Source organism: Drosophila eugracilis, unplaced genomic scaffold (assembly GCF_018153835.1).
Source record: "Drosophila eugracilis isolate 14026-0451.02 unplaced genomic scaffold, ASM1815383v1 contig_513, whole genome shotgun sequence".
Lineage (NCBI taxonomy): Eukaryota > Metazoa > Arthropoda > Insecta > Diptera > Drosophilidae > Drosophila > Drosophila eugracilis.
The window spans coordinates 146,426-158,954 of record NW_024573387.1 but is presented as its reverse complement, the minus strand read 5'-3'; the positions used below and the strand labels follow the sequence as shown (position 1 = coordinate 158,954).

Below are 12,529 nucleotides of genomic sequence, written 5' to 3'. Positions count from 1 at the left end.
TTTCTTGGGTTCGTATCTTGCTCTGATCATGTGTACTTGCCGACGGCATTTCATACGGTGCATGCATCTTACTCTGCCTTTAACTGGCTGTTAATAATATTAACCAGAAAATGACATTCGAAATTAGTTTCTCAGTGCTAAGCCAGGCTAATCCATAAACTTAACTAACTTCTAACAAAATGATAAATCAACCGCTTTGTTAGCTAGCAAATTTTGCATTTTTGATCGATCACTAGCATTGATTCATCAGCATAAAATATATATCATTCAGATTGTCATAAAGTATATATCTTTGATTTGCCATTCAAAAAGTCAACAGCAAGACATACATTCTAACAGAAACTACTTTTAGAGCCTATTTTAGCCTTCGAAAAATGTTTAAAATTATTGTGATTCTATTAATAGGAAGCCTGGGAAGTGGCCTTGGTAGCCACGAACTTGTACCTCGGAAAGTTGAAGAGCCAGCCCGGGCTCTTTACTCCATTAAGGGAGTCATCCTGAAACCCGACAGCTCACTAAACCTGAAGAAGAGCTGGATGAGCGACATAACCCTTTCGATCAACAACGGAGAGTTCAAAGGATTCGTGAGATTAGATAGGAGATTCCTGATTTTAGGAGTGCCGAACGGAAGCCACATCCTGGAGGTAGAGCACCCGGACATATACTTTCAGCCAGTGAAGGTGGAAATCACTGCCAAGGGCAAGTACAGGGCCCGCAAGGTGAACTACATCCAGCCATCGACCATCAACCAAGTGGCCTACCCACTGCGGCTGCTGCCCCACTACCGTAAAGGGTTCTTCAGGACGCGGCAGGAATGGCAAATCATCGATATCGTCCTCAGTCCAATTGTCTTGATCATGCTGGTGCCACTTGTACTGATGCTGGTGGTTCCCAAGCTGATCAAAGATCCGGAGGCCAAGAAGGAACTGGACAACATTCAGTTTCCCAAGATGAACGACATGCCGGACCTCAGCGACATGCTGTCCACTTTCCTTTCGGGCAAGAAGCCAGAGCGCTCCCAGTCCGGCAGGAAGAAACTCCTCGAGAAGTCCCACAAGAAATACAAGTAAAGTTAGTCCCCCAGTTCAGTTACCCTTTGGCAGAGTATCCCCGGCCAATTAAAGAAACTTGATAATTCCATAAAAACTTTTTTTTTATTTGATCACAATGTTTTCTTTTCCAATTTCATAACTCTTTGCCTAGGCATGTGGCAGCCCTAACAAGGGCTCGTGTGTCCGGGTCTATGGTCTCGTCCAGCCTCCAATCCACCCGATCAGCCGGCAAGCCACAGTCTTTCAAGGAATCCGAGGTGGCGCATTTCTGTTTTGCATCCTGAAAGTGGAAAGAAGCAAGGATTTGGTTTAGTTTTGATGTAAAATTAATGATTTTAGGCAGGATTTTTAAGGAGTTTTACAGATTTTTAAATATTTTTTAACAAACTTGATAGTTACCTTGAAAAAGTAGGCCTTGCTGCTTGCCGAGGGGCCGGAGGAAGTGGAGGACTGGAGGAAGGCGGCAGGAATCGTGCTGGGCCAAAAAAACAACATGCCCAACTGCCGGGCGTCGGCGAGTCTCAGATCACTCGGTTCCCATCTGTACAGTCGTCCAAAGCCTCAATATCTTCTGTCCGTATCCGTATCTTTTTCCGGTTAATACAAAGTGTCGTCATGCCCGCCATCATTACACGGACAGCTGCATCCGATGGCTTCTTCCGTGGCACTTTGACTTGAATCTCGGTTCGCGAGGCCAGACCCACCCTGAACTTAGAACCCCGGTTATCGCAGAATAGGATTTCGGGTTCGCGGCTCGGGGTTCGGGGGGCGGAGGCGGAGGCGAGGCACTGGCAAACCAAAAAATGTTGAAAATGCGTTTTGTTCGAAACAACGAAAACAAGGCAAACGATTCGGTTTCGCTTTTCGTCTCGGCACGCGGACTTAGGCGGTCTTCTCCTTCTTCACGCAGAATTGCCGCAGAGCCGCCAGCGAGTTGCCGCCGGAGCTGAGGTTCTCCGGGGACTCTGATCCACCGGCGGCAGCGGCGGCTGCCAGCTTGGCTCTGGTATTGGCAGCCCCAGCTCCGCTGCTGCCCAGGGAATCGAACATGGAGGACAGGGCGTTGAGCGAGTCACTGGGATACTTCTTGTTGCCCTCGGAACTCCCGTCGTAGGACTTGTGGCTAGAGGCGGGTGACTTTGGTGTGACTGATCTCTGACTCTCGGCAGGACTTCTGGGAGGCAGCAGCCTGGTCTGAGGACTGGCTGCCGATGAGGGTGTCTTGGGGGAACTCCTTTCCACATTGTTATTGTTATTGTTATTGTTCGTGGCACTGCCATTCACCAAGGCCGTCTCCATTTTGGAGGACTCCTCGGCTTCGTTGTGCTCATCCGCAAGCTCAGACTTGATCTCCATTTTAATGGGCTCCGACTCCACATCCCGCTCCTGCTTGATGGCTGGTTTGGAGGGTTCCTCCTCATGTCCTCCCCCTGTTTGCTGCTGCTTCTCCGGAGTCGGGGCATCCAGCCTCGGTTTGGCCTCCGCACTGCACTCGCTGCCACTCCTCTCGCTGCTGGTGTATCTATAGTGCTGGTAGTACGGGTCATTGGTATCGATCAGGGGCTTGTTGTAGTCGACGGTTTCGTCGATTCCCAGGCGTTTCAGTATGCTGGAGGCCACTGGCGAGGTGTTTTTGGTGGATGAGTTGGAGGGACTACTAGCTGGCAAGCTGGCGTGTCTTGGAGGAGTATCGAAGCTGGTGGTGAACATCTGCTCGATGGCACTGAGCACGGAGGAGGCTCCCGGGGCCTTGGCACTCCCATTCTTCTGCTCCACCAACTCTGGCGACTTGTTCTTGGCCAGGAGTTGAGCAGCAGCCACTTTGGCCATTTCTTCGGGCGACTTCACCCCGGTAATGTACTGCCGCATGCGCTCGGCAAAGAGAGCGGCATCGTTCTTATCCCCTCCACCTGGGCCCAGACCGGGTTTTCCCTGCACCGCGGACTTCTCGTTGGCCAGATCATCCTGGTTTCCTGCTCCTCCCTTCATCTCCAGAAGCTTCCTTACTGGCAGCGATTTCTCGCGCTTCTTGGGAGCTGGCCGCTTGCGAGCTCCTGCGGACTGAAGGAGCGGCTCCGCGTAGTGGTTGTTCTTGGCCATGTGGTTGCTCAGATCCCCCAAGGAACTGAAGGCCTTGTCGCACACCTTGCAGGTGAGGACAGCACTGAGGGTGCGACTTTCCTCGGAGCTCAGACTGTTATGACTCTCCTTGGCATCTGCGTTGGCATTGGCATTCGCTGATTTAATGGAGATGCTCTGCTCCTGGGACAGGATGTTCGTGTAGTGCTGGGTCTCCTGCATGTGCTTGGTCATCTCGCCCAGGGATCGGAAACTCTCTCCGCAGCGCATGCACTTAAGGATCTGCATGGCCTGTTCCACACCCTTGCCCAGCCAGACATTCTGGCCTCGAACCAGCTTCCTGGGCAGCGGCGTGGGTGGATCTCCGCGATACTGAAAGGCATTCTTGACATTGGCCGAAGGAGAGTGGTTGGAGCCACTGCCTGAGCCGTGTTTACGGAGGTTGTGGTTCTGCGGCGGTGGCGGAGGAGCTGGATGGTGGTGCTGGGGCTGGGGGTTATTGCTGGGCAGGTTGCCAAAGGGTGGTACATTCACCCCGCAGTGCTTGCTGTCTTTCATATGGGTGGTGAGGGCCTCCAGAGTGGGGAAACTCTGCTTGCACCACACACACCTGAACACCGAGCTGGCCACTCCCTTGTTCTGCCAGTGTGACTGCCAGATATTGTGCCTGGCCTTGGTCACCCCACCACCACTCGCTCCACTGCCTCCCGATCCTCCTCCGGACTCGGAACTCTGGTTGGGTGGCGGTTGAACCGGACTCTTCGGCGGCTGGGCTGCCGCCTGCGGTGGCGTGGCCTTGGACGAGTGCATTTTCTCCTTGCCGCCCATTCCACTCGCTCCTCCCTTCACAATATCGGACATTTTCTCGAGGGGATCGACCACCAAGTCGCTCTTGCCATTCCAGTCGGGGAACTGGCCCGCTCGAAAGATATTGGCAGCTGCCACGGCCGCGAGATATGGATTGACTCCTGGCAATAGTTGGCTGGCTGAGGGCGAGGCCACGGGATTCGCGGGCGGGCTTTCCGACTTGAACATCTTCTTGACCTGGATGTGGCCCAGTTGAGGCTCCGATTCGTGGCCACGCTTCCGGGTGCCCACGGAGAGATCGAGGGGGTTGTTGGCACCGTCATCGAAGTCCTCCTCCTCGCCCTCGGAGGCAGGTGGCTCCGCCGATTCCGCCCGCCCGTACAGATTGGTGCGGAAATCCAGAGCCTCTGAGTTATTACTGGACGCCGTGGGCGAAGCCTGGGGGGGAAGTTTGAACGGAGCCGCCGCCTCATTTGCCAGTGGGAGTGGCAGGCGTGGCCCCGCCCCCGCTGCTGCTGCAGCGGCCAAGGGGAACCCATACTGTTGGGCTGCCGCCGCCACCATGTGCAGGTACGCCTCCATCGAGGGCGGCTGGGCGGGCAGGGACTGTGGCACCGCCGGGAATGTCGAGTGCAGGGTGGTGGGCACCACGCCGGGCATCACCCCGGCGGACAAGGTGGCGGCATCCATCCGATGACCCACTCCGCCGCTGCCAGCTCCACCACCTCCATTGTCCGAGGAGTTGGAGTCGTGCGAGGGGCAGCCCTCGCTGGAATTCGCCGACTCCGTGGAACGCGGACGAGCTGTGGGCAGTGCTCTGTAAGAATAGAAAGGGAAAAATTATTTATTAGTTTTCCATTTTAATTTAATTCACTAGCAGTTAAAATAATAAATTATTTGGTAATTAATCAAACTGTTCAATTTATTTAGAAAGGTAATAATGTCCTGACTTATATATTTGATTTCTGAATCCAACCAAAGCTAATAAGGAAGAATTGGCTGTTAGAGTAAAAATTTTAGATTTTACGGGCTATAAAAACATCTCAGACGAAGTCTATATAAATAAAAGTTAAACTGGTATTGATAACCTAGACATTTTCCCTTGGTTAACCTTATTTTTAGTAGCTAATCAATAAATTATAATGAATTTAGATCTCTAACTAAGGCTTTTAACATTTACACCATATCGATTCGCATTCTCAGCCACTGACAGACCCTAAATTCGAACATGAAGGTCCAATCAGGAATATATCAATCTAAACCTTAATAAACCCAAGATCCGACCGATTAAGCTTTCTCTCCCCCTTTGGCCGCCAGACTTTCACAGCCGGGCTAACCTGTAGATAAGTAATCAAGAGCATTGAAAATCTTAATGGCATCTCGACGCGGTCCCTGCTAAATCATTCGCCGGCCAGGCCAGGCAACAATGCCAACAATGGCAAACATATGTCAACATTTCGATTTGTTATTCAAATCTCAGAGCGCCATAAACCAAAAGCGAACTACAGATACAGATACAGATACATTTACGAGAAGTATAAAAAATGAAACTCTGTCGCGGCCAGCTGTGTCGCAGTCCGCTCCCCCGCCCCTCTCGCGAGGGTCGTAAAATCTATATGGAACAATGGCGTTTAATTCGAGACTTTAGGCGTGAGTTATGAGCAAATCCGATCATAATCGGCCTCAGCATCATCATCATCATCGGAGTATCTGAGTATCTGAGCATCTTAGGAGATGAGGAGATGAGATCGGAATATTTGACAAACTCGGCGGCAATTATCGGTTGGCTGGGCAGCCACGAATTCCACATAGTTTGCATAAATTAATTGGACCGCTCATAAATGTGCATAAATAGATAAATAAATAAAACAAATTTTATGGCCCCTCTCAGCGGCAGCGGCAGCAGCAGCGGAGAAGCCCCGAAAAAATAATAAGGAAAATGATTTGGCAGCTGAAAGAAAAAACAAAATCGAATCGGCGAAGTTTATTTCCTTGATTTGTAGTCGAGAGTGTAACGTTCAGATTGAAACCACCATATATAATTTTTATGGCCCGATTGTTTGCGTTCGCTTTGAAAATATTTCACAGAATCATAATTCCGCGGCTTTCGTTTAGCTTGTTTTGAATGATTGTCTGATTGACTTTGAAGTGTATGCAGAATGATATAAATTTCCGATGATTAGCTAGCTGGGGTGTGGGCGTTGTGGCGGGGGAATTTAACGACTAGCCAGGTCGGAAATAGCTGAACTTGGTCAATAACAAACAGTTAATGGGCTCGCTCTGAATGGGAGTCTTGTTTGCCCAAAGAGTCGAGTTGTCAACGATTTGTCATGTGCTATTGTGGGACAAGCGATCGCTCAGCGAAGAACTAACTTCTTAAGCGGCATTAAGTTGTTAGATTTCCGAGGAGGTTTGTCACGGAGTCAGTGCTATCACAAAGACAGCTTTTTATTGATGGATTGTGTACCAATAAAGCCGGCCTAGCGCAATATTGATGGGACCTCAAGGAACGGCTGATTCATGTGCTCAGCTTAGGGGGAAACTCAGTCACCTGCCAGGTGACAGCGTATCAAAGATAGTTATTACACACTCAGTGCGATCGCTCACCGCTAATTAGCCATCCAGATTGCACGGGCCGATTAAGCCCGCATACAAAGCGGCCCGTGTTCCCCAACCCCTCTTCGTTACTTCGTTTTTTCTGCTTTGTCTAGTACGGAAAGGCTGGCAACAAGTTTTCCCCGCAACAACAGCAAATCATAATCTGAAATCTCGTTATTCGATTAAGCTTAAATCAAAATGATTTATACGCAACTCCTGCAAGTGCAGTTAATTACAAGTTGAAATGTCTCATTAATAATCGAGAGAGTTACGGGTTGATATGCATCTGTATAAAGTGCAGGCTAGTGGGAACAGTGGGTGGGAGTAAGTAGCTTCTGATAAGGATATCCCTTTACAGATAGGCCATTGAAAGATGGAATCTTACTAACTTGTATCTCATTATAGGGCGTTACCACCTGGCTTATCTTCTCCTCACAAACTTAATGCTTAATCTTAAATTTACAAAATAAAGTTAACTAGAAAGCCGTCCTGATGTTACCCACTGTACCCCGTAAACAAAAACTAAGGCATGACTAATCCGTTAAGGTAACAGAGTAAATATTACCAAACACACACACACACACTACACACACACACTACACAAACACACGCACAAATCAGCGGCAAATTGGGAACATAAATCTTTCCCGTAATAGGCACATACACATACACACGTGTGTATATGAGAGAAATTAGGGAGAAAGGCGGCGGAGGGAGGGGCTGAGCAAGCAGAGCGTAGCGCCTTGGAAAATCTTGAAAATTCTCATGTATTTGCATGCCGAATAAACCGAAAGCGAGACAATTTGTCGCACTTTATTAGTAATACCCCAGATTGCACCCCCGCCCCGCGCGCCCCTTGCGAGAAATGTTGTTGCCAGAAACCAGTTTACAGCCTGCCACTAATTTGCTCAGATTCTGGGCGAGTGCGAGCGCAAAAATGTATCTGAAACTTGTTTAATCATAATTTCATAGGCACTCAGATTCAGATACTCGTGCAGCGCAACGCTCACACAAATTAATAGCCCAAAGATAGATCATCGAATTTATGCCCACTTTTCCGTTTGATTTTCTTGGGTATTTTGGCTGTTTTGGCTATTACCCCTTACAAATCAAGTTTTTCCTCTGCACTTTACACACTTCGAGGCCTTTGTTCTTTCGGGGGCTCTGGTTTTTCCGATCTGCCTTACTGTAAATCAATATTTTCGGGAATCTAGAACCCAGCACCAGAACTGTTGCTTTCGGAGGGTGGGTGGGTTGTGATATATGGGCCGTGGTATTGGCGTGGGGCTGAATTTATAACGACAGGTGTGCGACGACGTCGGGGACGCCAATGCCAATCATCAAATGCTCTCGGCTCTCAGCTTTCAGCTATGAAATCATAATTTCTTGATATATTTATTTGGCCGCTTTGGCCGAAAGTCTAAAGTAATATTTTAATGGGCCATTCAACGATTTCGGCTATCAGTTCGTCGTCGTGACTCAACGGAAATATTGGGCCGAAAGAGGCGGGAAGGCCTTTCGATTAAGATCTGCGACACTCAGATGTTCTATTTGCGGATGATTAATGTTGGGGAGTGTGATTTTGAAATATATTCTAAATCTGCTTAGATATAAGAACAATCTAAAGATTGAGACGGGAATTATATTATTTCGAATTTTCTGTTACTTTTAAGGTTTTGCTGTCAGTTTGTTTATAGATCTTTTAAAGTTAGGTTAAAAGTCTGTTATTAGAAGCTTGCTAAGTCTGTATCTGTTATTGGAGTTTGTTTATTTGATTGATACCTCAGGCTATTAGAACACGATTAATCAAACTGAAACCCACTCAATCTTTTTATAAGTAAAATGCTTTTTAAATTTCTTAAAAAAGAACGAAGCCCTGCCCCCTAAAGAGTAGTTTTATTCACGACACCTTAAAACAGATCCTAATGGGACATCTAATATATCACTAACTAGTTTTACAGGGAACACTTTCTAGACTAGAACACTTACCCGGCATTTAGGGCCTGTCTGTAGATCTCGAGCATCAGAGCCTCGTGCAACATGTTTAAATTTTGCTGAATCTTTGACGATTTTTGAAAACTGTGTTGGTTTTGAATTTTTGGGGCAAACGGCGAGTTTGCTGGCGTTTCGATTGGGTTTTGGAACTTAACTTTAGTTTGACACAATATTCATAAAATTTGTTTATGTTTGGTTTTTAGATTTTGTTTTGTTTTTTGTTTTTAGTTTTGCACTTGGTACGTTGTCGTATAGAACTTGCGTATAACTTTGTTTAATTTGTGTTTATTTTAGATTTATAAATTTTCGTATGGCAGACAAAAATGACGTTTAAATATTTTTGTCTTTTTTTGTTTTTGTTTCGAGGCGTTTGTAATTTGTATTTGTAATTTGTTGTATTTGTATTTGTATTTTGTGTATGTGTGGGTTTAAATTTAATTTAATAATTGCATTGAATCGTATACTTCGTTAGGTTTGTTGATTTAAGTAACTGCTTTTACATAATGTATGTAAGTGTAATTTTGGTGAGCAAAATACCGTTTAAATATATAAATATTTGTAATAGTTTATCTTTAGGTTTAAGTTAATAAATATATATATTTGTGGTATATATTTGAATTTGTGGTTGTTTTACGTATACTTTGTTGAACCATTTGTAGTTGCTTTACTCGTGTGTGTTCAATTATTATCAGTCTTGATCGAGCATTTTCGTTCGATTCTTTTCTTGTTCCAGTGGTTTTCCTTGATTTTCTCTTATTTAACTTTCCTTTGACTAGATATGATGGCGGCTCCTTGGAAAATACTCGTATCGTATCACACTAAGTATAGTATTTCAATATTCTGGCGGAACACGCGTTTCGCGATGTGCGTGCGTCTGTCTTTCATCCGGATTCCGTCGTTACTCGAATGAACGTTCAAAAGCGAATGAACGTCCAAAGGCGAATGAATTCTGCTGGCCGGGTTCTTTCGTCACTAGCCTCTGCCTCTACCTCGGCTGCTCTGCCGCTCTGTCGCTGCGCTGCCGCTGCTGTCAAACTGACAAACAACAACGATGCGCTGCCGCTCTGCCGCCGCTGATTGATACGGATGAAAGAAAAAAAAAAGACTGAAGCGACGGACGCGGACGGGAAGTGCAGCGATTGGAAGCTGCGCTGCTTTTGACGAGCAAACACGAAGCGCGCGATTTTGGCGACGGCAATTTCTGATTCGATTTTGCGTTTGCGTTCAGGCGACGGCTGCGCAGTTGTGTGTGTGCTGTGTGCGTGTTGTGTGTACCACCCACACACTTGCAGGACAGCTGGCTGTCAGCGTGATTAAATGTGCTGCTATCTCGTTCGCACGCGCCGGCTGCGCTGCTCTCGGCTAATTAATTACCGTACGATTTTTCTGAAAACACCGCGCTTTTCTCGCATGATCGTACGCTGTAACGGTTCGTTGTTGACTGAGAGAAGAACCAAAAGAATCCAATTGCCTCCCACATGGCCGAGAGAGCGAGAGTGAGAGAGAGGGAGCAGGAGAGCGAGCCAGAGCAAGCGAGAGCGCAGATGCAGGGCTCTCTTTTCCCCTGCGCGCGAATTGGAATTGTTTACAAGCGAACGGTTGGAACTGGAACAGGGGAAATCGCTGGGGAAAAAGAGAGAGCGCTGTCGAATCGCCCTGTCTCGCTCGCTCCGTAAATGTGTGAAATCTGTTTTGTCGTTTTTCGTCACCCTTCTTCTTTTGTCCCTATTCCGATTCCGATTCCATCACAATTAAGATTTATGACAGTTCAAAACAAATTCTCTCGCTCGCATGCGCTATCCCGCTCACACACAGTGCTGTCTCTGTCTCTGTTCTGCCTTTTCTCTTTTTCTTGCTAAACAAACAGTAGTTGTTGCTTTTTGAGCTTTTCGTCCTCGTCACTTTGAGTGCTCTGCCCTCTCGCTCTCTCCTCCCCTCACCCGTTGCTGTCAACTTTTGTTCGCTTTTCTGCAGCTTCTTCGTGGATTTCGCTTCACTTGACATGTCAGTCTCGCTGTTTTTTTTTTTTGTTCGCCTCTTTTGTTTCGTTGCATTGCTGCGCGAGCGAGACGGTGAGAGAGTAACAGAGAGGGTGCAAAAAGGGAAAAAAGGGTTGGGGGTGGATTCCCGTGCGCTTTTCACTTGGAAACAACTTTTCCACTCTTCTTTTTGGCTGTGAAAACAATTAAATTAGCGCCACTTTTGCCGTTTTGTTAACTGAAAGTCTGCGAAAATATCACATTTCCATGAGCTTTGGTTCGAATTCTGGTTGAGTTTTTAGTTTAGTTTAATAAATCAAATGGTGTTAATCATGAAAATTGTATTTAAGTTTTACATAGTTCATATCGTCAAACATTTAGGAAATGAGATATGGTTTTAACTGGTACTTACTAATGGTAATTCCCTCTTCACATCGACTTTTAAAGTTTAAACTTTGAAATTATTGTTTTTATATGCTATGGTGAGGCATGTTTTCAGCTTACACTAAATGTGCTTTTGTATCAAAAGTAATTTCTTGATGGCAAAAATGATGTACTTTTAGGTTAAGGTAAGCTGTACGCAGACTTTATTATTCACAATTTTTGAAGTGATAAGTTTAACATAAACTATAAGACACAACAAAAATGGTTATTTTACAAAAAAATAAAGTTTGAAGACAATACCATTAAGACAATGGGTTAAATAAGGAATGACCCTTGCGTTTGATTGAGAAAATAATTTTGGATGTACGCAGGAATGTGCAAATGAGTGTGTGAGAGAGTGTGCCACCAGTTGGTGATTGTAAAAGGTAAACTGGGTAATCGTTACTTTGCAAGTTCTTTATCGTTACCTGAAAGCATTTTAAAAAGTTACGTTTTATATTTTTTATACGCACATGAAAATGCATGCAAAAATCGCGCTTTTGATTGAACAACAAAATATAATATGAAACAAATAAAAGAGTCCAGGACCTAGACACTAAGCAACATAAGAAAATAAAAACTATTATTTTTTATTCTTTTCAAAGGCATTGTGTTCTAAATAGAAACAAAATACAAGATACTCGTTATTTTGTAGTCGCGGTAACTGAATACTTACTTAATAAGTAAGGTGTTCCACATTCGAATTTAATTCCTGATCTACATCCACTGCAGAGTGTGCCGTTTAACAAGAAATAAAACAACAACAGAATGAAAAAAAAACAGGAAGTACTAAATGTAGAAATGGGTGGGAGGGCCGAAGGCAACATCTCTTTGCCAGTTATTTTTGGTGACTTTATACAAGAAGGCGAAGGGATGATACCCATTTATTCTGTTCCCCAATTTTAAATTAAATGTGCTAATATCCGTGGCGCTGTACAATTAAAGAAAATGCATAATGACCCAATGATCACACACCCATTGGATATATATTCTGGCTACTAACTGCTACATACTCAACTTAATGTACAAAAAGATCAAAAATAGTGAAATATCCATTTAGTTTAAACGAGATGCTTACACCAATTATTGTGTTCTGCCAAAAATGTCCAACTTAGGAAAAAATCTACTTCTGTTGTTAATGAAAAGGTTTCTAGTATTGTTTCTTTTTTTTTTTAAAGTATATAAGTTTTAAAAAAACTTTGTTTTGAGCTGATTGGAGAAAGCATGACTTAGAAATAAAAAGTTAAAAATGAAAAAAAAAATACACACCTATTATTTTGTCCATGAGTGTAATTGAATTTTAATGCCGCGAGTAACTTTAGGATCTAGCAGCCGAGTCCTTTTCAGATGTTCAGAGATTACACTTACTATCGATAAAGCTTCCTTATCTCGGCGGCCTTAGCGTGTTCAAGCATCTCTTTGTAGTCTAGCAGTCGCGGCTAAGCATATCCACTACTACTGAGTACGTTGCCTATAAGGCAAATATGGAGTAACTGCAGCGCGTTGTGGTTCGTTTTGGGTTAAGGCGAGAACCAGTATAAGGCTTCTCTGTTTTCTAAAGGATCTATCCGGATAGTCTTTCTACTTCAAGTACTC

At 45.2% G+C, this 12,529-nt stretch overlaps 2 protein-coding genes across 2 annotated transcripts; one reads left to right on the top strand and one right to left on the bottom strand.

Annotated features, from left to right (window-relative positions):
* The first annotated feature begins 297 nt into the window (after positions 1–297).
* LOC108114845 (ER membrane protein complex subunit 7 homolog) lies at positions 298–1,093 on the top strand. Its single transcript, XM_017225991.2, has one exon. It carries the CDS (start codon positions 375–377, stop codon positions 1,068–1,070), a length of 696 nt encoding a protein of 231 aa, XP_017081480.2. The 5' UTR covers positions 298–374; the 3' UTR covers positions 1,071–1,093.
* Positions 1,094–1,820: 727 nt separating this feature from the next.
* Positions 1,821–9,957, bottom strand: LOC108114844 (protein teashirt). The gene is made up of 2 exons (XM_017225990.2): positions 8,526–9,957; positions 1,821–4,755 (listed from the first exon to the last, which is right to left on the bottom strand). Exons 1-2 carry the CDS (start codon positions 8,576–8,578, stop codon positions 1,935–1,937), a joined length of 2,874 nt encoding a protein of 957 aa, XP_017081479.2. The 5' UTR covers positions 8,579–9,957; the 3' UTR covers positions 1,821–1,934.
* Positions 9,958–12,529: the final 2,572 nt, after the last annotated feature.

Excerpts from the sequence above, each read along its gene's own strand:
- LOC108114845 (XM_017225991.2), top strand. The coding sequence starts at position 375 with ATGTTTAAAATTATTGTGATTCTATTAATAGGAAGCCTGGGAAGTGGC.
- LOC108114844 (XM_017225990.2), bottom strand. The coding sequence starts at position 8,578 with ATGTTGCACGAGGCTCTGATGCTCGAGATCTACAGACAGGCCCTAAAT. Across the intron at positions 4,756-8,525 it reads AGACAGGCCCTAAATGCCGG|AGCACTGCCCACAGCTCGTC; the intron begins GTAAGTGTTCTA and ends CTATTCTTACAG.